This window comes from Vulpes lagopus, chromosome 18, assembly GCF_018345385.1.
Source record: "Vulpes lagopus strain Blue_001 chromosome 18, ASM1834538v1, whole genome shotgun sequence".
Taxonomy (NCBI): domain Eukaryota; kingdom Metazoa; phylum Chordata; class Mammalia; order Carnivora; family Canidae; genus Vulpes; species Vulpes lagopus.
The window spans coordinates 25,205,100-25,228,477 of NC_054841.1; the positions used below are offsets into that span (position 1 = coordinate 25,205,100).

A 23,378-nucleotide genomic window follows, 5' to 3' on the forward strand; every position below is an offset into this window, starting at 1 on the left:
CATGTGTTTGACCATGTGCACATGTGTAACACATGTAACTTGAATATAACTGGGGTTCTTTATTAGCACTAAATATCCCAGTCAAAGGAATACAATCTGGTAACCAAAATATAATGAAAAATATTTCATACTTACACTAAGTGGTAAGATTATGTTGGGTTGCAAGTATCAGAAATGCCAGTAAGTGATGGCTGAAATAAATGAGGGGTTTATTTTTCCACATGTTTAGTAGTTCAGGGTCAGCTACTTAGGATCTTTCATCACTACTCAAGAATGCCCTTAATGGGGATCCCTGGGTGGCGCAGCGGTTTGGCGCCTGCCTTTGGCCCAGGGCGCGATCCTGGAGACCCGGGATCGAGTCCCACGTCGGGCTCCCGGTGCATGGAGCCTGCTTCTCCCTCTGCCTGTGTCTCTGCCTCTCTCTCTCTCTGTATGACTATCATAAATAAATTAAAAAAAATTAAAAAAAAAAAAGAATGCCCTTAATGAATCAGGCTTCCAGCTTCTTCTGCCTTTTTTTCTCTGCCATTTTTTAAAAAAAGATTTTAAAAATTTATTTATTCATGAGAGACACACAGAGAGAGGCAGAGACACAGGCAGAGGGAGAAGCAGGCTCCATGCAGGGAGCCCGATGTGGGACTCAATCCCAGGACTCCGGGATCGCACCCTGAGCCAAAGGCAGACACTCAACCACTGAGCCACCCAGGCGTCCCAATTCCTCTGCCATTTTTATTGTGTATTTTCTTTTTGGAGATAGACTGGTGGCTGTGCCTCAAAGCATGTGTCTACATTCCAAATAGGAAGAAGGCAAAATGCAAAGGAACTTTTCTCCTGGCATTTTGTTCTTTTTTTTTTTTTTTTTTTAAAGATTTTATTTATTTATTCATAGAGAGAGAGGCAGAGACACAGGGAGAGGGAGAAGCAGGCTCCATGCAGGGAGCCCAATGTGGGACTCGATCCCGGGTCTCCAGGATCACACCCCAGGCTGCAGGCGGCGCCAAACCGCTGCACCACCGGGGCTGCCCTGGCATTTTGTTCTTATGCTGCATAATAAGCCATCCTAAAATTTAGTGGCGTAGAAGATTACAGTTGTTTATTTCTTCCAATTCTATAATCTGAGCTGGCTCTGCTGGCCAGTGCTTCTGCTTTATGTGGTATCTGCTGGGGCTGGAAGTACAGAATGGCTGCTTTGCTCCCATGTCTGCTGCCTTAGCTGGAATGGTTGGAACAGCTGGCTAAGCATTCTTCTTTCCATAGGCCTTTCTGTGTACCTTTTTGTGTTTCCTCTAAGGATAGTTGGTCCAGGGTACTTGGATTTCATGGTGTGTTGGCAATGCCAGAATGTCACTTCTGCCACATTTTATTTTTTTATTTTATTTTATTTTTTTAAAAAAAATTTTTTTTTTTTATTCTTTATTTATGATAGTCATACAGAGAGAGAGAGAGGCAGAGACACAGGCAGAGGGAGAAGCAGGCTCCATGCACGGGGAGCCCAACGTGGGATTCGATCCCGGGTCTCCAGGATTGCGCCCTGGGCCAAAGGCAGGCGCCAAACCGCTGCGCCACCCAGGGATCCCACTGCCACATTTTATTTGTCAAACCAAGTTACAAGGTCAAAGAAAAGAGAAATAAACTTCACCTCTTGAGGAAAGTGGGCTGTGTGTGCAGGGAGGGAAGGATTTGGTAGAGGCCATCTTTGGAAAGGAACTACCACATCTAGGGAAACTTTACCTTCATTTGGGAAAGGACACCCTCCCCAGAGACTTCTGTCTATATCTCATGGTTGGACCTGGGTCACATGGCCAGCCCTAGCTGCAAGAGAGGTGGGAATTCAAGTATTTTGTTTCCTAGTTCTGCAGCAGAGGGAGACAAAAGTGAAGGGGTTTCAAGTAGGTCCTGCCCAACTTCATCTGTGACAGAAAAACCAGAGGAGGATCGAATCTTTAATGGTCCACATACCATTTCATTTATTTATTTTTTAATTTAATTTTTTTTCACATACCATTTTAAAATCCTTTTCCTGCCACTACTTCTCTTGGTACCTCCCCGAAACCCTACCCCACCCCCAGTTGTCCACATGGCTTTTTATCTCCTTCCCTCTCCCTTCTCTGCTCCAACTCTTTTTATATAGACTGACTTGGCCTCTCAAACCTCTTCAGTTTTATGCTCTCCCCCTGCCCCTGCCACATCGGTTTATTACTTTGGTCCTATGCCACAAGGGAGAAGCTAGGGGGAGAAATTTCCCAACAGGAGAAGCCTTCCCCTTAGAAACCAAGGGACAAAAACAAGATCATGAAACTTACATGGGGATTTTGGCTCCTATCACACATGTTTGACTATGTGTTTAATTTGTGTGTATATGCTCCTGTGTGTACATGTCATAGTCTCTTGTCCCTTGACCCCATGAAGCCCCAATTGTGGCTGGAGCCCCAGCGGTGAGTGTCACTCCTGATTGTCTCATGAGTATCCTGTGGTTTCTCCTGGTTTTGCAGTGAATGGGATTTGGGGCCAGATTTCAAGGTTGGCCAGCTGCAGCCTAGTGGACTGGTCCTCCCTTCCGCTCTGTTTGTGCCTGCAGGTATTTGGAGATCTGTTCAGCAGATGGCCAAGACACCCTCTTCCTGAGGGCCAAGGATGAGGCTAGTGCAAAGTCGTGGGCAGCTGCCATCCAGGCTCAGGTCAACGCTCTGATGCCTTGGGTCAAGGACGAGCTGCAGGCACTGCTGGCAGCCACCAGTACAACTGGAAGCCAAGACATCAAGCAGATCGGCTGGCTGACTGAGCAGGTGCCTGCTGGGCCAGGCATCTGTCCCCCACCTCCAACCCTCCCCTGGAGCTAACCACATTCCTGTTTACCATCCCACTTTACCCTGGCCCTCTGACCTCTCCCCCCTGTGCCCCATCTCACTGTTGCCTACCCCCTGCAGCTGCCCAATGGGGGCACAGCACCTACCCTGGCCTTGCTGACCGAGAAGGAGCTGCTTCTCTACTGCCATCTACCCCAGACCCGTGAGGCACTGAGCCAGCCAAACCGTACTGCCCCGCTCATTGCTACCAGGTATCCATGGGCAGGTGAGGGTGTCTGTCTCACCCAGAGATTGGGGGGTGATGCTGTCAATGAGCCTCAGGAGTGGGGGATTCCAGGCCTTTACTGCCCTGAGTTATCTCCCAGGTGACCTGAAACAAGTCTCTATGTTGTCTGGGCCTCAGTTTCTTCATCTGTGAGATGGGGACTTGCAAGAGAAGGATGTGAGGTCCCACTAGTCACTCACTGATTGACGCCTACTCTGCCCAATCTGTGCAGCATGGTTCAGGGGATAGGGAGCGGATTCCAACAGTCTGCCCTTAGTGAGCACCCAGTCTGGTAGGGAAGGCTGACCTAGGAACAGCCTTCATAGTGCAGAGCTGTAGAAGCCATTTAACTCTGCCTGGCCTGATGGGGAAGCCTTTAGCAAGAGGTGCTATTGAGCTGGATTTTGATGGATGAGTAGAAGTTTGCTATTTAAGAAAGAGTGGAAGAGCATCACAGTGAGAACAACATGGACAAAGGTATAGAACTATTAAGGGCTATAGTGTGTTCATAGAGCTCTGAGTGTGCTATAACCAGTATGTTGAATCTATACAGGAAATGGAGAGAAATGAGACAGGAAGTTGTAGGGCTTGACCTTGCAGAACCTCTCCTGCCTGGTTAAGGAATGCTAGTAGCTTTATCTTAAGAGTTGTGGCAGAGTGGAAAGGTTTTAGCCTGGGAGTGAGGTGATGTGGGTTGCATGTGTGTGTGTGTGTGTGTGTGTGTGTGTGTGTTTTAATTTTTTAAATTATTTTTTAAGCTTTTAAAATAAAAAAAATTATTATATTTTTATTTTTTATTATTTATTATTATTTTAAAAATATTTTATTTATTTATTCATGAGAGACACAGAGAAAGAGGCAGAGACAGGCATGGGGAGAAGCAGGCACCATGCAGGGAGCCGATGTAGGACTCGATCCCAGGACTCCAGGATCACACCCTGGGCTGAAGGCAGGCGCTAAACCGCTGAGTCACCCAGGGATCCCTTATTATTATTTTTAAAATATTTTATTTATTTATTTATTTGAGAGAGACAGAGAGCTCAAGAGAGAGCAAGAGGAAGAGAGGGGCAGAGGGAGAGAAAGAAGCAGACCCCCCTGCCCCCTCTCACTGAGCAGGGAGCCCTACATGGGAGTTTGATCCCAGGAACCTGAGATCATGACCTGAGCAGAAGGTGGATGCTCAACTGACTGAGTCACCCACGCTACCCACGCTTTATTTGTTTATTTTATTTTATTTTATTTTTTATTTATTTATTTTTATTTGTTTATTTTAGAGAGAGAGATAGAGCACACAAATGAGCAGGGAGGGGTGTAGAGGCAGAGGGAGGAGAGAGAATCCCAAGCAGACTCCCTGCTGAATGCAGAACCCAAAGCAGTGTTGGATCTCATGACCCCCAAGATCATGACCTGAGCTAAATTCAAGAATCAGATATTTACCCAACTGAGCGACCCAGGCGCCCAGACTTGGGTTGAGTTTTAAAAGCACCCCTGTGGATACCACGTGGAAAATGCACTGGAGGGGGCAGGATGGAAGCTGGGAGGCTGGTGCAGTCATGCAGGAGAGATGGTGGAGGTGGGTGGAGGCAGCAGATGGAGAAGAAAGGCCGCATTTGCATTGGAAGACACATGGGTGGTAAAATTAACTGGGTTTAGTGCTTGCCAGATGGGGAGGGTGAGGGAGGTGTCCAGGATGAATGGATGAATGGGAGGTTTGGAGCGTGTGCCTGGGCAAGCAGTGGGATTAGGGGTGGGAGTGCAAAAGGGGGAGGCTGGAGAAAGATGCTGAGTTGAGTGCAAAATGTGTGTGTGGGGGGGTGACGGATAGGGAGCTTGCAGAGGAATCTTGGGGAATTGTGAGTTTTAGTTCCAAGCTGGAAAATGGGAAACAGTGTCAGCAGCAGCTCTAGCAGGTAGCTGAAATTACGAGAGAGAGTTTGTGGAGTGAGAAGCAAAGAGAGCTAAGGGCCAGAACTCTGAGTCTGTTGCCCAGAGAGGGGAAGTAAGCTGCCCAAGGTTACACAGCAAGTGGGAATCAGACTGAGTGCCTGGGCCCTTGCTGCTCATGTCTCTTCCTCTGGGTGGGGCTCTGGCTGATGTGTTAGGAGCCAGCTGTCTACCAGGAATAAGCAGGTCATGGATTGCCAAACTAATCAAGTGACTCATTAATTTGGGTCACAAATGTTTATTGAACACCTACTACATGCCAGTCATTGCTTTATTTTTATTTTTTATTTTTTAAAATTTATTTATTTGAGAGAGAGAGAGAGAGAGAGAGAAAATGAACAAGCAGGGGGAGTGGAAGGCAGAGGGAGAGGGAGAAGCAGGCTGCCTGTGGAGCAGGGAGCCAGATGCAGAGATGCAGAGCTCAATCGCAGGACCCTGGGATCATGATCTGAGCCAAAGGCAGACTTTTAACTGACTGAGCCCCTGGGTGCCCCCCAAGCATTGTTTTAATTACTCAGAATAGAGTGGTGAGCAAATTAGACAAAAATTTGTATCTTAGATGATATTCTAGTTAAAAAGATGATCAAAAACCAAGTGAAATAAATAAAGAATAAGTATCATTTCCAGTATCATGATGAAAAGTAAGGCTAGTGAGTGCCAGGGGTGTTATTTTAGACAGAGCGGTCAGGGAAGGCTTCTCAGAGGAGATGACATTTGAGCAAAGATCTGAAGGAAGTGAGGGAGTGAGCAGTGCAGATCATCAGGGAAGAGTGCACTTGACAGAGGAAACAGTGTGTGCAGAGCTGTTGAGGCAAGAATGTGTTTGGTGTGTTTGAAGACCTGGTATGGCTGGAGCTGAGGGAGCAAGGGGGAGGATGGCAGGAGATTGGCTCCTGTGAGTCAGTCAGGGGCCAGCTGGAAGTCCTGTTCACCAATTAGATGGTAAAGGAGTCACAGAGTTCCTTCCCGGGTCACCACCTATTTCCCCACAGTGTGAGACCTCATACTTAGCCCTCTCCCCTTTGCCCCTAGGCTGGTGCACTCAGGCCCCTCTAAGGGTTCAGTGCCCTATGATGCAGAGCTCTCTTTTGCCCTGCGTACGGGCACACGTCATGGTGTGGACACTCACCTGTTCAGCGTGGAGTCACCACAGGAGCTGGCCACCTGGACCCGGCAACTGGTGGATGGCTGTCACCGGGCTGCCGAGGGTGTGCAGGAGGTGTCTACAGGTGGGCTGGGCAGATCTCTGCGTGCCTCTCTGGTAATGAGCCTCTCACCCCTAGAGGCATCCAAATTTCCTTTTTTAGGGTACTTCAGGAAGGGGATAAAAAGTGGGGTTTGGGGTCTTCAAGGGCTCTCTCTTTTGGATGTGCAGGTGTCTCAGTAGATAGTAAGACTCTTTACTCTGGGTTTTCTTGCCCTGGCTTTGTGATTCCAAGACATGGCACTTGGAGTATGATTGCCAGGTAAAATATAGGACACCCACTTAAATGTGAATTTCACATAAACCACGAATCTTTTTTAGTATAAGTATGTCCAAATTATCCATTGTTTATCTGAAATTCACATTTACCTGGGCAATTCTACAGGTGTCTAAGGTCTCCAAGGGCCATGCTTGGTGGGTCTACTGATACCTTTATAGGGAGTAAGGGAGTGGGCCTTCTGAGCATGGTAGAGTTTAAGCTTTCCCTTTTGATGTTTCTGGAAGTGGGACTTGAAGTGGGTTATAGTTTCTCTGAGGGACCATTTCTCTGTATTTTAGGGTGGGGGCAACTCTATGCAGGGTGAAAGTGCAGATGACATAACAGGCAGTGAACTTCCCATCCCGAGTGGTATTCAAGCCCCATTTGTGGAGTTGCTGGTGAGGGCTTATGGGTCTCTGAGATGCCATCTGTGCCTGTATCCACATGCCTCCCTGCAGCCTGTACATGGAATGGCCGTCCCTGCAGCCTCTCCGTGCACATCGACAAGGGCTTCACACTGTGGGCGGCTGAGCCTGGCGCTGCCCGAGCTGTGCTGCTTCGACAGCCCTTTGAGAAGCTGCAGATGTCCTCGGATGACGGTGCCAGCCTCCTCTTCCTGGACTTCGGGGGTGCTGAAGGAGAGATTGTGAGTGGAGGGGGTGGGGGGGTTATGTTCTCCTGGAGGCCAGGCTGGATGGGGCTCCTGACCCTTCTCTCCATCCACCCTGCAGCAGCTGGACCTGCATTCGTGCCCCAAAACCATGGTCTTCATCATCCACTCCTTCCTCTCAGCCAAAGTCACCCGCCTGGGGCTTTTGGCCTAGAGGTCACCAGATGCACTAGCCCTGAAGAGAGGGTGTCTGCCACATGGCGTGACCTGGCCCTCCGCTGACTGCCTGCTCATCACTGGGCTGAGGGAAGGGAGAGGAAAGGGATAAGTGTGCAAAGTCCCAGCCTCTAAGGGACTCCCTTAAAGGCTGGGATAGTCTTGGGACTGGGAACCAGACTCAGGACACAGTGGATCCTGCCTGTGATGGGGTAACCTCCTAGCTGCCCCACCATTCCCCCACCAGTGCCTTTTGCAGAGAGATATTTTGTGTACACAAAAGCCATTCCGAGCCTGGGACCTGCCCCTGTGGGGATCTTGACCCCAGACAACAACTGCCAGGCCTCCTAGAGGCCCCTACGCCACCCTCAGAGGCCTCATCTGAAGCTGGAGTTCCCTGGGGTCCATGGCAAGAGAAAGAGGAGGAACCTTTCTGTTCATTTCTCCCCTCAGCTCCACCACCTTGGGGCATCGGTTTTTCTTCTCATCCTCTCTCCTCCTTACTCTTGGGCAAATAAACAGCCTGTGAGCACATAGGCAACCTGGCCTAGCGTTTGTGGTTTGTACCTTGGCCTCTAGACTCTTTGGTAGCCATGGTAGTCCCAAGAAGGACCAGACCCAGGATTGGCACTCCTTTTTCTGGAGAAGAGCAGACCTGTAACCACAGGCCCATAAAGAAAGTGTATTTGTTATCTGTTATTGCGTGACAAATGATCCCCAAATCTAACAGCTTGAAACAACAAATATTTATTTATTTATTTATTTATTTATTTATTTATTTATTTATTTTATTCATGAAAGTCAGAGAGAGAGAGGCAGAGACACAGGCAGAAGGAGAAGCAGACTCCCCTGCTGAGCAGGGAGCCCAATGCAGGGCTCCATCCCAGGACCCCAGGATCACGACCTGAGCTGAAGGCAGATGCTCAGCGACTGAACTGCCCAGGTGCCCGAAACAATGAATATTTATTATTTTTCAGGTTCTGTGGATCAGGAGTATGTGAGAGGCTAAGCTGGGATGTTCTGGACTCAGGGTCTTTAATGAGGATGCAGTCCAGGTATTGGCTGAGGCTGCACTTACCTGAAAGCTTGACCAGGGCTAGACAATCCATTTCCAATATCACTCACTCATTTGGTTGTTTCCAGTTTTCCAGTCCCAGTTTCCTACGACATGGGCCTAATCATATATGACAAGGTAGCTGGCTTCCCCCAATTTTAGCAAATATGCTGATGAAGTGAGCACTAGCTGGCTTCTCCCAGAGTGAGTGACACACAAGAGAGAGCCAAAGAGGAAGTCCACAATGCCTCTTATGACCCAATCTTGGATATCTCAGACTGTCAGTTATGCTTCATTCTGCTCATTAGAAGTGAGTCGTCTGTCCAGCTGACACTTATGGGGAAGGGAATTAGGCTTCATTTATTGAAGAAAGGAATGTCAGAGAATTTGTGGACCTATTTAGAAACCATCATACAGAGCCTCAGGCCCCTGTCCTGCAGGAGAGAGGACACTTTGAACATGCTTTGTGGAATGTTCTTTAGAAGCTGTAATGTGTTGCTTGGATGTAAGCATGCCACATTTATAACTCTGTACTTGCTTGCATTGTCCAGAAAATCAGTGACAACAGTATTGACAGCTTATAATTAGAGAGTGCTTGCTATCTGCCAGGCACTCTGCATACATTTCTCTTTTTTTAAAAAAATTTTTTTAAAGATTTTATTTATTATTCATGAGAGACACAGAGAGAGAGAGAGGCAGAGACACAGGCAGAGGGAGAAGCAGGCTCCATGCAGGGAGCCCAACATGGGACTCGATCCCAGGTCTCCAGGATCACACCCCAGGCTGCAGGCAGCAGTAACCCACTGCGCCACCAGGGCTGCCCACTGCATACATTTCTTCATTGGATCTTCACCACACACCGATGATCTCCATTTCACAGGTGTGGAAACTGGGGCCCAGAGACAGAAGATGCCTTGCTCAAAGTCACACAGCTCTGAGCTTGGATCCAAACCAGGTCTCCTTCACTTCAGAGCCATCATCAGACATATAATGTGAACCACATATGTAACTAAAAATTTTCTAGTAGCCACATTTTAAAAAGTAAAAAAAAAATAGGTGAGAGTAATTTATTTTTATTTTTATTTTTTTTAAAGATTTTATTCATTTATCCATTAGAGAGAGAGAGAGAGACAGAGAGGCACAGACACAGGCAGAGGGAGAAGCAGGCTCCATGCAAGGACCTGATGTGGGACTCGATCATGGGTCTCCAGAATCAGGCCCTGGGCTGAAGGCGGTGCTAAACTGCTGAGCCACCCGGGCTGCCCTTATTTTTATTTTTTAAAAAGATTTTATTTATTTATTCATGAGAGACACAGAGAGAGACAGGCAGAGACATAGGCAGAGGGAGAAGCAGGCTCCACACAAGGAGCCTGATGTGGGACTCAGTCCTGGGACTCTGGGGTCATGCTCTGAGACCAAGGCAGATGCTCAACCGCTGAGCCACCCAGGCATCCCAGGTGCCAAATTTTCATTAGAAAATCTTATTTTTTTTTAAGATTTTATTTTATTTATTTTATTTTATTTTTAAAGATTTTAGTTAGTCATGAGAGACACAGAGAGAGAGGCAGAGACACAGGCAGAGGGAGAAGCAGGCTCCATGCAGGGAGCCTGACATGGGACTCGATCCTGGGTCTCCAGGATCTGGCCCTGGGATGAAGGTGGCGCTAAACCACCAAGCTACAGGGGCTGCCCAAGATTTTATTTTTTGAAAGAGAGAGAGCACAAGTAGGGGGAGGAGCAGAAAGGGAAGGAGAAGAAAGGGAAAGAATCTCAAGCAGATTCCCCTCTGAGCACAGAGCCAGAAGCAGGGCTCAATCTCATGACCCTGAGATCATGACCTGAGTTGAAACCAAGAGTTGGACTCTTAACCGACTGATCCACCCGGGTGTTCCAATTCGAAATTCTTGATTTATATTTATATTTCATAACATTTATAGTTGAAAAAGTAGAATCACATGCCCAAGTTGTTCTAAATGCACTAAGATTTTCCAAATAATTTGTCAGTTTTTAAATTAAAAGTAACTAAACCTAAATAAAATTTAGTTCCTCATTCACACTAGCTGCATATCAAGTGCTCAGTAGCCACATGTGGGTGGTGGCTATTGTACTGGACTAAGCAGTCCTAAGCAAGCCTCTGCATGAGGACACTGAGGCCCATGTGAAGTCACATAATGAGCCAGAGCCAGAGCTGGTCCTGGAAGTCTAGGGAGATGCAGGTGAGCAGAGGTATTCCAACCTTGCCTATGCATCCATCCATCTGCCCATCCATCTGTCAATACATTGTCATCTGAGAAATATCTACTGTAAGCCTACTCTGTTGCTAGTCCTTGGTGCCAGGAGCTGGTTTGCAAAGAGCAAGACTGACAGGTCCCCATGCACAGGGAATGGAAATCCAGCAGGATCTCCCACAATCAAATGTGTGATACAGATTGAACAGATATAGAAATAGCAGAGGGGCCAGCAGGGACCTGATCTACTCTAGGGGCTCAGGGGAGGTTTCTCTCAGGAGACATGGAAGCTAATGTTCATCTAAACTAGAATGCTAGGATGCCTGGGTGGCTCGGCAGTTTAGCCTCTGCCTTTGGCTCAGGGCGTGATCCTGGAGTCCCGGGATCAAGTTCCACATCAGGCTCCCTGCATGGAGCCTGCTTCTCCCTCTGCCTGTGTCTCTGCCTCTCTCTCTCTCTCTCTCTCTCTGTGTCTCTCATGAATAAATAAATAAAATCTTAAAAAAAAACCCACCAAGTATTGTAAAAATCAGCTCCCACTGCTATAATGCTATGGTGGAAAAAAAAAAAAACCTAACCCAACCTCCGTGGCCACAGCCACAAGCATTTATTTTCATGCTCCTGGGGCTGCTCGTTGACTGCAGCTTGACCATTATAAGTTGGGCTTGGCTGTGTGGCTTTGCCCAAGGCTATGGGTTGGGCTCACGTCTACTTTGTGTAGTTTCTGGAGCCCAGGATGAAGGGACATCAGCTGTGAGGGGTTGTTCTCTGGCAAGTCATTGGAGTTCAAAGACAAGCAAATTACACAAGCATGGTTACATCCTCTGTCTACATTATGTCCTCTCATTCCATTGGCCAAAACATGTCATGTAGCTGAGCCATCAGTGGGGAAAGGGAAGGGGAGGAATCACTGCTCAGTAACAACTATCCTCAGCCAGTAAGAGTTAGGTGGAAGGGAGGGAATGGCATCCCAGGTGAAAGATCCTGAACTGAGATCAGCGGTGATCAATTGCCACAGATTTCTAAATGCTCTCCTTATTTGAACAAAGGAGTGTCTAAACTGGAATCTGGGGGTAGGGTGGGGTTTTCATTACATTCATTGTCCAAGACACAACACTGTTCAACAGTCTACAACATGGCAACTAAAAGTAGAGCCTTGTGGTTGGAATGTGGTGAGATGTGATGGGGCAGGTGGTGGGAAATGATCCCTGGTTCCCATGTGTGCTGGTATGTGTGCAGGGCGGGATAGTAAGGGATGTTGGGAATGGCTGTTGAGTGTATATGTGTTGAGTGCAGCAAAACAGAGAACATCCCTCAAGCTCCCAGCTTCATCCTGTGGGCAATCAGAATTGCAGCCTCCTGCCCTGACCACAAAGGGGGAAGGTGACATCACCCTGTGGTGCTGCGAGGGAAAGGGCCAGATTTGAAAGAGGCAGTTCTAAGCTCTGGAGAGACCTGGGTTCAAACCCTGACTTTTCCCTGATTCTCACATTGGAACCTTCTCACATTGGCTTCCTTCTAGCTCTAGAATTCCTCTCTCCTGTCACTCTAAGAGGACAAGTCAGAGTAAAGAGAGGGCCATGCTGATACCATAAGCAGGACCTGAAACAGGAAGTTGGTATGCATGGAAGGACAGGGCCCATGCTTGATGGTCACCCTTGGCAGTGTGGAAGACATCCCTCCTTCAACACAACTCATATTGGGATGCAAGTGCTGCCACCATGGTGGGGCTCTGTGGGACAGGTGCACCTGCTCCCCCTTCCATGGCCAAATTTGGACAGGACATCTTCCCTTTGCAGTAAAAAACTTCACAGTAAACCTGAATATTTCTCCAGTGGGAGTCTTTAGATTCCAGAGTGACCAGGAACTCATCTCTAGAGTTTTTATTTTTAAAAAAGATTTTATTTATTTATTCATGAGACACACACACACAGAGGCAGAGACACAGAGGGAGAAGCAGGCTCCATGCAGGGAGCCCGATGTGGGACTCCATCCTGGGACTCCAGGATCACACCCCGGGCTGAAGACAAGGTGCTAAACTGCTGAGCCACCCAGGCATCCCCCTCGTCTCTAGAGTTTAAGCATTTTTCAGGAATTCTGAAACATTATACTTTCACAGTATTGATGATTACCCCCAAATGATTAGATCACATTCTAGCTTATATGGAGAACCAGAGTAAAAATTAAGAACCATAATATAGTTTTTGGCCTGTGTTTGCCTTTGCATTTTTGACTGAATCGGTACCCAGCAGTCATCTAAGGAGACAGTATGAGTTTAATTCCAGTATGTTTCAAACTCCTGAAATCCAGTTTTGTTTCCATCATCCTCACAACCCCAAGACAGCACAATGGTCCTGGACTCCACAATCTTTGGGCAATTGCCACAGATTTCTAAATGCTCTCCTTATTTGTCTTTCCATCCTCTGACCCCCAGTGCAAAGTATTCTCCAAACAGCAGCCACTTTATTGGCAAAGAAACTGGGAATCAGCAAGAGTGATTAGTTTAGACTTGGCTATCATGGTGTCAAAGCCTCAGTGGAAACCAGCCAGTCTGACTTTCATTTAGTCAGTCAGTGGTAAGAATAGTGCTTTGGGGTCAGACTGGCCTGTGGGTGGATCCCAGTTCAGCCATGCACTAGTTGTGCAAGCTTCAGCATGTGTCTACCTTTTGTATTTCCAGTTTTCTTGCCTTAAAGTGGACAATAATAAGTTTATAGAGTTCTAATGGGTAGTCAAAGAAATCATGGCAGCAGAGCCCCCAGAGTCTTACTAATTTGGAGTGCTGGGGCCAGTGTCTACATCTTACTGACACAGGGCTTTCTTCCAGATCACAACCCCCCCTGTGCAGAGAGAAGTGCTGAGGAACTAAATATACACAGGAGCATCTTTCTACCATGACTGCTAACATGTAACTACTTTAGCTTCCTCTCTTCTTGGGTGAAATAATTCTGAGTTGTATGTACTGCACTGTTTCCCAGGACTCCCCAACAGAATTAAGACCCAGATGCCCACCATGGTAACATTCTTTATTGGCTATCACCCCTATCCTGTTCCTGTCTCATTTCCTAACTACCCCATTAGTGTTTCCTGAGACCACCTACTTACACTCAAATCCTTGTCTCAGGTCTATTTCTGGGGAACCCAAACTGAAATATAATGCAAATCATTTATTCATTCAGCAATGACTTATTAAGCTCTTTCACGAGTTAGACTTTGTGCTAGATCCCGGGGATGTTGCAACAAACAAGACAGAATGTGTCCCTGCTCTCAGGGACCTTAAAGCCTGGGGAACTAGCAACAGCAAGTAAACAAATGACACCATCATTTTGGATAGTGACAAGTGCTGTGAGGAAAATGATGTGATAGTGATAGGAGCAGGTTACACGGGGGTGGTCAGGGAGGGCCTCTCTTAGAGCTGGTATTTAAGCTGAGACATGAAGAATGACAAGACGGGGCCAGGCAAAAACAATCTTGAGGGAAAGAGCATTCCAGAAAGAGAACATTAAGTAGACTCTCATATAGACACGTGCTTGGCGTATTTACTGAAGGAGCAAAGTAAAGTTACGGAGGGAGTTGATGTGTAGTCAATTAGAACATATTAGAAGTAAGTTGGAGAAGCAAAAGTAAGCCGACCAGATCCCACAGGCCCTAGGACACAGTAGGAAATCTGGATTTTATTGTAACAGCTGTGACAAGCCACCTAGTGTTTTCAGTGGAAGAGTGATGAGCTCTGAGTCAATAAAACACAAAGTCTCTCTTTTTTTATTTTTAAAGATTATTTATTTATTTGAGAGAGATGGGGGAGGGGCAGAGGGAGAAGCAGGCTCCCGGCTGAGCAGGGAACCCAACATGGGGCTTGATTCCAGGACCCCAGGATCATGACCTGAGCCAAAGGCAGACGCTCAACTACTGAGCCAGCCAGGCGTCCTTGAAGAGTTCTGTATTAAGTTAGTCATTAGATACCTAAGGGGAGGTGCCCCCTATGCAGCTGGACTCTGAGTCCAGGCTGGAACAGTGAATGGGACGTCTTCAACCTACAGCGCACCGCTGTCCGGTGGAAAGAGGACGTGAGCCACGTATGCAATTTAAAACTTGCCAGTAGTGGGGGTCCCTGGGTGGCTCAGCGGTCTCGCGCCTGCCTGGGGGCCAAGGCGCTATCCTGGATACCTGGGATCGAATCCCACATCAGGATCCCTGTATAGAGCCCGTGTCTCTGCCTATCATAAATAAATAAATCCTTAAAATTTCCCAGTAGCCACATCAAAAAAAAAAGAAACAAGTGAAACTAATTTATTTATTTTTTTAAATAAAGATTTTATTTATTTATTCATGAGAGACACAGAGAGAGGCAGAGGGAGAAGCAGGCTCCATGCAGGGAGTCTGACGCGGGACTCGATCTCAGGTCTCCAGGATCACGCCCTGGGCTGAAGGGGGCGCTAAACCGCGGAGCCACCCGGGCCGCCCAAAGTTTTAGTTTTTTTTTAAATGATTTTATTTTATTTTTTAAGTATAATCTCTACTACATCCAACGTGGGACTCGAACTCACAACCTGAGATCAAGAGTCATGTGCTCCCTTGACTGAGCCAGCTGGGTGCCGCGAAACTAATTTATAGTTATTTAACCCAGTATATCCCACATATTGTTTCAACACGTAAGCAATATGAAAACGATTGATTATTTTGCACTCTTCCTGCGACATCCGGTGTGTATTTTACAACTCGGGACACATTACTTCTCACTCACACCGTTCCAAGCACTCGGAAGCCACAATGAGGGTCGACCACTCACTCGGCTCAGCGTGGCAGCGGTATCACAAAACCCGGACCCGGGACCCACCCGGACCGCACAGGGAGAAGCACTTCCGCTTCCGCCGGAGCGCCCGGGACGGAAGTCGCGGCGGAACGGAAGTCGACCGTGCGCGTTTAGCCGAGGAAGGCTGAGACGGCATCCCGCGGGCCTGGGGGAGCTTCTGTCGCCGGGCGCTCGGGTTGCGGGAGGTGAGCCGGGCGGTCGGCGGAGGTGGCCGGTTCTTGGGGCCAAAGGGCGGCGGAGCCCCGCACAGGGGAGGATGGCGGGGGCGCTGGAGTCAGACTGTCGGGGTTCGCGCCCCAGCCCCTCTGCCTATTTCCCTATGACCTTGGGCACGTCACCTCCTTGTCCTTCAGCCTCAGCCTCGTCACCCGTGAGGTGGGGACGATAGAACCTGCTCTGCATTGTTGCCGTGAGGCTCGCACACGGGAATCCGTGGGAAGCGCGGAGCACCGCGCCTGCAGCATTGTAGTCACCCCAGCGGAATGTTTGGGAGGTTTTATCGTTAGGTTTACTTCTGTTGAGATGAAGCTGCCGTGTTGTCGTTATTTGAGCCCCCGCCCCTCTCCACCTCGTGGCTCCCCACACTGTGCTTTGCAAACATTGTATTTGTATCATCACATTTGATCTTACTACTCTCCGCATCTTACTCCTGGAGCAGTGGGAGCTCGGTCCCCAGGTGCCCAGGGTTACCTGGCTCCGCAGCAGCTGGGGCCGACTGTGAGTCCGGGGGCCGTGTATCTCCCAGGAAAGGGAGTGCCGGCTGCACCTGTGCGGTTACTGAAGATTTACAGTGTGCCACGTTGGATTTTTAACATCTTTAATTCTCACGGTACCTCCGGGGCCTGGGTGATAAACTGCCGTTATCTCTTTACACGTGTGGAATTGGCAGATCAGAGATCGGAATTTGACTTGCCCAAGGTCACACAGCAAGTAAGGGCGCAGACAAGAGTGACTTGGAAGCTCACCCTGAAGTCTGTTATCCTCTGATACTTGAATGTAGGTTAGCACTGCGCCTGCCCAAAGGGCTGGCGGCGTGCGTATCCAGCAGGTGGCCGAGTTAGAAAGGTAACAGACGCCATCTGCTCATTTTACCCGTACAGCACCGGCCATGAGCCAGTTCCTGAGTGGGAGATGCTGAAGATGTAGAAATGAAAGATTGTTCCCTGTTTTTAGGGACCTCCCAGTCTGTAAGGGATAGCCGAAGTGTAAGTCGTCATTGACAGCAAAGTGTGAGGAGTCGTGAGATAGACATTGGGAGGCTTTGGGAACCTCGTGGAGGACCCCAACCTGGACTTTGAGAATGGTGGTCAGGACAGGCTTTTGGGAGGAGGCAGAGGCCTTAAAAGCACAGGAGTTGGCTGAGTCAGAGAGAAGATAGGCTGGCCAGAGAGTACAGCGTATATAACAGCCTAGAAGCTAGCGAAGATCAGTACAAAAATGCTACCACTGGAGTGAGGCAGTCAGGCTGGAGATCCCGAGGTCCCTGAAGGATGTGTGGTGGAAATTCTGTCTCCATCCCTTGTACTTTGGGTCACTTGAGTTCCTTCCTGGGAGGCAACCACTGTTTTCTTTTCTTTTCTTTTCTTTTCTTTTCTTTTCTTTTCTTTTCTTTTCTTTTCTTTTCTTTTCTTTTCTTCCTTTCCTTTCCTTTTTTAAAGATTTTATTTATTTATTTGAGAGAGAGAGGAGACACAGGCAGAAGGAGAAGCAGGCTCCACGCAGAGAGCCCGACGTGGGACTCGATCCCAGGTCTCCAGGATCACACCCTGGGCTGAAGGCGGCGCTAAACCGCTGAACCACCTGTCCCACAACCACTGTTTCTTATGCATTGTAGAGATACTATGTTCATTTACAAGTGTGTACCTTAGTATTCCTGTACTCTCTCCTCCCCCACTGCAGATTAATTTTTTTTTTTTATTATTTATTTATGATAGTCACAGAGAGAGAGAGAGAGAGAGAGAGAGAGAGAGGCAGAGACACAGGCAGAGGGAGAAGCAGGCTCCATGCACCGGGAGCCCGATGTGGGATTCGATCCCAGGTCTCCAGGATCGCGCCCTGGGCCAAAGGCAGGCGCCGAACCGCTGCGCCACCCAGGGATCCCCCACCCACTGCAGATTAAAGTAGAGCACACTAAGGTACTATTGAGCGCCTTGCTTCCTTGTTTTCGTCATGTATAGGTACAGCCTTACTTTCTAACAGTTGGATTTGATCCTATTGCATGGATGTGCTATGACTTCTTTAACTACTCCCCTTTTGATGACATTTAGATATTTTCCGTACCTTTGCTGCTGCATTGAGTATCCATATACATGGGTCATTTTGCACATGTAAGACTGTATCTGTAGGATAAATATCTAGAAATGGAACTGCTTGCTCCAAGGGTTTGTGTGTTTGTAACTTTGGTGGCAAGTGGCAAATTGCCCTCTATAAAGAGCATGCTTGTTTTCCATCCTCCTAGCTATGTGTGAGAGGGCCTCGGTAGAAAGTTTAAAGGCAGTAATTCAAGATCTTGAAGGGTAGGAGTCACTGATCAGACATACGGTACCCCATGTTAGATACTTTCCATTTGAAGGAACTCAAAGGAAGATGCCCTCAGATAGTAAGTGGTTTTCATAGTACTGGGAGGCAATGTAGCAAGGTGGCTAGGAGCATGGGCTTTGTAGTCATATAGACTTTCATTTGAGTCCTGGCTCTGTTGCCTAAGGAGCTTAGGTAAGTTCCTCAGCATCTCTGCATCTATTTCCTCATCTCTGAAGGGGGATAATAATAGTGTCTATTGTCTATTTTGCTGAGGATTGCTCTGAATATTTAATGCATTGTTACAGGAAAGCCCTTGAAACTGTTCCTGGCACAAGATGCTTCTTTTTTCTTTTTTAAAGATTTTATTTATTTATTTATTAGAGACACAGAGAGAGAGAGAGAGAGTGAGGCAGAAACACAGGCAGAGGGAGAAGCAGGCTCCATGCAGGGAGCCCGACATGGGACTCGATCCCGGGTCTCCAGGGTCACACCCCAGGCTGAAGGCAGGCGCCAAACCACTGAGCCACCAGGGCTGCCCACAAGATGCTTCTTATATTGTTGCACCGTCTCGTTTGATCTCTAGCACTCCTTTGTTTTGAAAACTACCTAGATTTGTATCCTACCTAGCATTTCTTAGTGTGATCTTGGGAAAGTTGCCCCAGTTTTTTTAAACTTGCAAAATAGGAATAATATTAAGTGTATCTTCTTGTGTTTTTGTGTATTAAATAATATTAGTACACTGGAAGCTTTTAAAGCATTACCCTGTATATAGTGTTCAATAAATGTTGGTGATTCCTGTTATTCTTTTGCAGACTTTGGGCTGCTGATTTAGTGCCATGCATCCTTTACAGTGTGTCCTGCAAGCACAGAGGTGGGGGCCCTTGGCTTCTGTGTCCTGGCTGCTGCTCAGGACCTGCAGGGCACTTAGTAGTCTCCCCAGCACTGCATGTCCCAGTCCAGAGAAGCAGCAGGAAGATGGAGTTCGGAAGGATTTCAGCTCCAGGCTGGCCACTGGGCCAACTTTTCAGCATTTTTTAAGAAGTGCTTCAGCTCCTCAAGAGAAGCCAGACATGGAGGACCCACCCCCCTATGTCACAGTGGAAGAACTTTTAGGGAGGCAGAGAAAAGGTTGGTTTTATTTTTCTTCTCTCTTTGGACTTCCTGCTTTGCTCCTTTCCAGCATTGACGGCTTGATTCTTAATTATTTTTTTATTGTAGACCTGGCTTTGGAGGATTAATAGTCTGGGAATAGCTGCTAGTTATGGAATTGTCAGAGACTTCTAAAGTAACATTAATATAAAGAAACTTGGGGTGCCTGGTTGGTTCAATCAGTTAAGTATCTTTTTTTTTTTTTTTAAGATTTCATTTATTTATTCATGACAGCCAGAGAGAGAGAGGCAGAGACACAGGCAGAGGGAGAAGCAGGCTCCATGCAGGGAGCCTGATGTGGGACTCGATCCCTGGTCTCCAGGATCACACCCCATGCTGAAGGCGGCACTAAACCACTGAGCCACTGGGGCTGCCCCAATCAGTTAAGTATCTGACTGAACCAACTGAACCCCCTGTAGGGCTCTGTGCTCAGCAGGGTCTGCTTGTCCCTCTCCCTGTGCCCCTCTGCCTAGCATGTGTGTACTTGGTGCACTTTGTCTCCTCTCTCTTTCAAATAAATAAAATCTTTTTTTTTTTTTTTTTAAGATTTTATTTATTTGACAGAAAGGGAGAGAGAGAGAGAGAGAGAGAGAGGGCACAAGTAGGCAGAGCAAGAAGGAGAGGGAGAGGGAGAAGCAGGTCCTTTGCTGAGCAGATAGCCTGATGGGCTTGATCCCGGGACCCTGGGATCATGACCTGAGCTGAAGGCAGATGCTTAACCAACTGAGCCACCCAGATGCCCCTAAATAAACAAAATCTTAAAAGAAAATAAAAGAAACTCATACTTTTGGTCCATGTGACTGGTGGTGGGGGTAGAAGTTCTGGGGAGTCCTCTCTTTAGTTACCTTTGGAAACCCTATAATCTCTGTTCTGATATTTATTTATTTATGATATTATTTATTTATTTATGAGAGACACAGTGAGAGAGACAGAGACATAGGCAGAGGGAGAAGCAGACTCCCTGTGTAGAGCCTGGGCAGGACTTGATCCTAGGATCATGCCCTGAGCCAAAGGCAGACGCTCAAACCACTGAGCCACCCAGGCATCCCTCTGTTGTGATTTTTAGATCTCTTAGGTTTTTAGGTCTTAAGTCATAAGACAGTTTTCACAATTCGTGCTGTAGGAATTCCCTCTTTATGCCTAACCTGATTTTCTTCTTTTTTAAAATTTATTTATTAGAGAGAGAGGGAGTGTGTGTATGCACGCTCATGTGAGTAGGTGGAGGGGCAGAGTGAAAATCTTTAATAATACTCCCCACTGACCGTGGAGCCCCGTGCAGGGCTCTCTCCCATGACCCTGAGATCATGACCTGAGCCCAAATCAAGAATCAGGTTGCTTAACCAACTGAGCCCCCCAGGCACCACTTTAAAATTAAAAAAAAAATTTTTTTTAAAGATTTTATGTATTTATTTAACAGAGAGAGAGAGAGAGAGAGAAAGAAAGAATGCATAAGTAGGGGGAATAGCAGGCAGAGGGGGGAGGGAGAAGCAGACTCCCCACTGAGCTCCATCAAGGGACTCTGGGACCATGACCTGAGCCAAAGGCAGACGTTTAACCGCTGAGCCACCCAGGCTTCCCTGCACGAATGTTTTACATCATAATATAGCCATGCTTGCTTGCTTTCTTTCTTTCGTTCTTTTTTTTTAGGATTTTATTTTTAAGTAATCTTTGCACCCAATGTAGGGCTTGAACTTACAACCTAGAGATCAAGAGTTGTGTGCTCTACCAATTGAGCCATTGCTTGCTTTCATTAATATGCTTGTTAAGTTATTGTAGGAAGTTACCTCATGTTTATTTTGTGGCTTTGTGTACCCTCAGGCCACTGCTACTACCTTCAGAGGTTGGAGAATCATTTGAGAAGGAGGAGTGTAATGTGTAGATTTAAATTTTTCCCTCAGGTTGATAATCAGCACTATCAGCTAGTCCTCCCTTTTCTAATTGTTTTTATAACCAGTTGCCTTGATTCTCAGGTACATGTTTTTCCTGTATTTTAAATGATATGGTTTGTGATTATGTATATATATAATGTAGTATTTCTTTTGTTCTGAAAGTCATTAATTCAGGGTACAACTGGAACTTAATGGTGTCTTAGAATTGAGGCAACAGGAGATTTAGTGGACAACTCGTTCCCTCAGATGTTTCTGGGGCATTTGGGAAGGAGACCTTTTGAGACATGTGGTCCCTTTTAGTCTGCCTACTGCGGAATCCCTCTCTTATTGCAGTCTATCTGGAGACCTATGGCTGCCAGATGAATGTGAATGACACAGAGATAGCCTGGTCTGTCTTACAGAAGAGTGGCTACCTGCGGACCAGGAACCTCCAAGAGGTACATGCATTTTCTCCTTCCATTGTTTTCTGGGCCTGGGTGAGACTTTTATTGTGCCAGTTTTTATTTTTTAAAAAGATTTTATTTGTTTATTCATGAGAGATATAGAGAGACAGAGACCAGGCAGAGGGAGAAGCAGGCTCCTCATAGGGAGCCCTGTGTGGGACTCAATCCAGGAACTCTGGGATCACTCCCTGAGCTGAAGGCAGATGCCCAACCACTGAGCCACCCAGGTGCCCTTGTGCCACTTTTTAGATACGGCTTCAGAAATAGGGTATGGCCTGGTGAGAGTGAGTTCCCTTGAATAAAGTGTGTAGCATAGAACTAAGGTATATTTTTGTTTCAGTTATTTTTGAAACTTCTATGGTGGTGCTCACTTTTAGGCAAGGAACTAAGTTAAAAATGGGCTGTGAGGTGGAGGAGAATGGGGAATTAGTGTTTAATGGGTACAGAGTTTTAGTTGGGAGTTCCCCAGTGGTTCTGGAGGTTGGTGGTGGTGGTGATGGTGAATGTAGTTAATGTTACTGAACTATATACCTAAAAATGGTTAAAATGGTAAATTTTATGGTATGTATGTTTTACCACAGTAATTAAAAAAGGACAATGAGTAGTGATTCTATAAGGAGATTGCAAAGATCATAATTTTCCTTTTTTTCCCCTTGTTTTCCACTTAGGCTGATGTGATCCTCCTTGTCACATGTTCCATCAGGTAGGAGTTTGTTCTTTACTTAGAGAGTAAATATATTTTATGCCAGAGTTAACAGTGCCAGGCTGTGGAGATGAGTCAGTGGACTTGCAATTTTACTGCAGTGGAGATAGCATTGATAGAACTGGGTTAGCATTTGCTGAGAACGTACTGTGTACTAGGTCCTGTGCTGAGCATTGTACATGCACTAATTAATTCTCACAACAATCCTATGAAGTAAGTGCTGTTATCAAACCTGTTTTATAGATGAGGAAACTGAGAATATGCAGAGGCATCCAACTTTTCCTAAGGTTTCTGTTGCAGGTAATGGCATGTGTTTATGATACAATTCATATCATAAGGGTTAGGGTGCAGTCAGTGCAGAGATGGTGGCATCCCTCAGAAGTGAACATACTGTTTCTTACTTTGTTTTTGTGTACAAGGTATTAGTGTTAATGTTTCCTTAGTATTACTATAATCCAACATTTTTGTTTGGAGTGTTTCTGCTATAAGATACTGAACTACATGGCTTTGGGAGATTCAGAAATGAATCCTTCCATGGAGCTTGGCTTTAAGGAGCTTAGTCTGATACGGGAACTAAGGCAGAGACACAGCATAGGTCTAACGTCTGGCAGAAAGCGCTACGTAAAAAATCAAAGAGAAGGGGATCCCTGGGTGGCGCAGCGGTTTGGCGCCTGCCTTTGGCCTGGGGCGCGATCCTGGAGGCCGGGGATCGAATCCCACGTCGGGCTCCCGGTGCATGGAGCCTGCTTCTCCCTCTGCCTATGTCTCTGCCTCTCTCTCTGTGACTATCATAAATAAATAAAAATTAAAAAAAAAAAATCAAAGAGAAGTTGCTATAACTATAGGAAAAAATATAGTTAAAATGATAGGGCATTTGAAGAGTAGGCAAAACTCTGTGAGGTTTTGTGAAGTAGATTGTTTCTGAATTTGACTAAAAGGCTTGTCAGGTTTGGAGATATTCAGGAAGGGTGTCATTGTGGGAATGGTAAATTACAGCAAGTGATGCTTCTTCAGTTGGCTCCCTGCCTATCTTCCTTAACCTAAAAGATAGATTTTCATTTAAAAAGTTGAAGTTTGTTTTAATTTTGTTTCCATTGTCCTACTCTTTTAGCTTGTGCTATAGTTTATTTTCAGGTTCAGTTCTGCCTCTTGATTTTTGTAGGGAGAAGGCAGAGCAGACCATCTGGAATCGTTTACAACAGCTTAAAGCCCTGAAGACAAAACGGCTCCGCTCCCGAGTACCTCTGAGGATTGGGATTCTAGGTATCCGGTAA

The 23,378-nt window shown here is 46.7% G+C and overlaps 2 protein-coding genes across 5 annotated transcripts in view; both read left to right on the plus strand.

The window, feature by feature from the left end:
• Nucleotides 1-7,846, plus strand: part of SNTA1 (syntrophin alpha 1) — a 32,293-nt gene extending 24,447 nt beyond the window's left edge. The window contains exons 4-8 of one of the 2 annotated variants that reach the window (XM_041733289.1): nucleotides 2,579-2,786; nucleotides 2,928-3,058; nucleotides 6,049-6,277; nucleotides 6,938-7,125; nucleotides 7,211-7,846. In XM_041733289.1, the coding sequence (XP_041589223.1) occupies nucleotides 2,579-2,786; nucleotides 2,928-3,058; nucleotides 6,049-6,277; nucleotides 6,938-7,125; nucleotides 7,211-7,322 (868 nt within the window). In that variant the 3' untranslated portion in view covers nucleotides 7,323-7,846. The remainder of the gene's footprint in view (nucleotides 1-2,578; nucleotides 2,787-2,927; nucleotides 3,059-6,048; nucleotides 6,278-6,937; nucleotides 7,126-7,210) is intronic. The other variant, XM_041733291.1, reaches the window with a different exon arrangement.
• Nucleotides 7,847-15,463: 7,617 nt separating this feature from the next.
• The window catches only part of CDK5RAP1 (CDK5 regulatory subunit associated protein 1), a 44,126-nt gene continuing 36,211 nt past the window's right edge, over nucleotides 15,464-23,378 (plus strand). For 2 of the 3 annotated variants that reach the window (XM_041733379.1, XM_041733381.1), the window contains exons 1-5: nucleotides 17,395-17,535; nucleotides 18,733-19,048; nucleotides 21,292-21,395; nucleotides 22,070-22,104; nucleotides 23,267-23,367. In XM_041733379.1, coding sequence (XP_041589313.1) covers nucleotides 18,757-19,048; nucleotides 21,292-21,395; nucleotides 22,070-22,104; nucleotides 23,267-23,367 — 532 coding nt within the window. In that variant the 5' untranslated portion in view covers nucleotides 17,395-17,535; nucleotides 18,733-18,756. Of the gene's footprint in view, nucleotides 15,586-17,394; nucleotides 17,536-18,732; nucleotides 19,049-21,291; nucleotides 21,396-22,069; nucleotides 22,105-23,266; nucleotides 23,368-23,378 lie in introns of those variants that run through there. The other variant, XM_041733380.1, reaches the window with a different exon arrangement.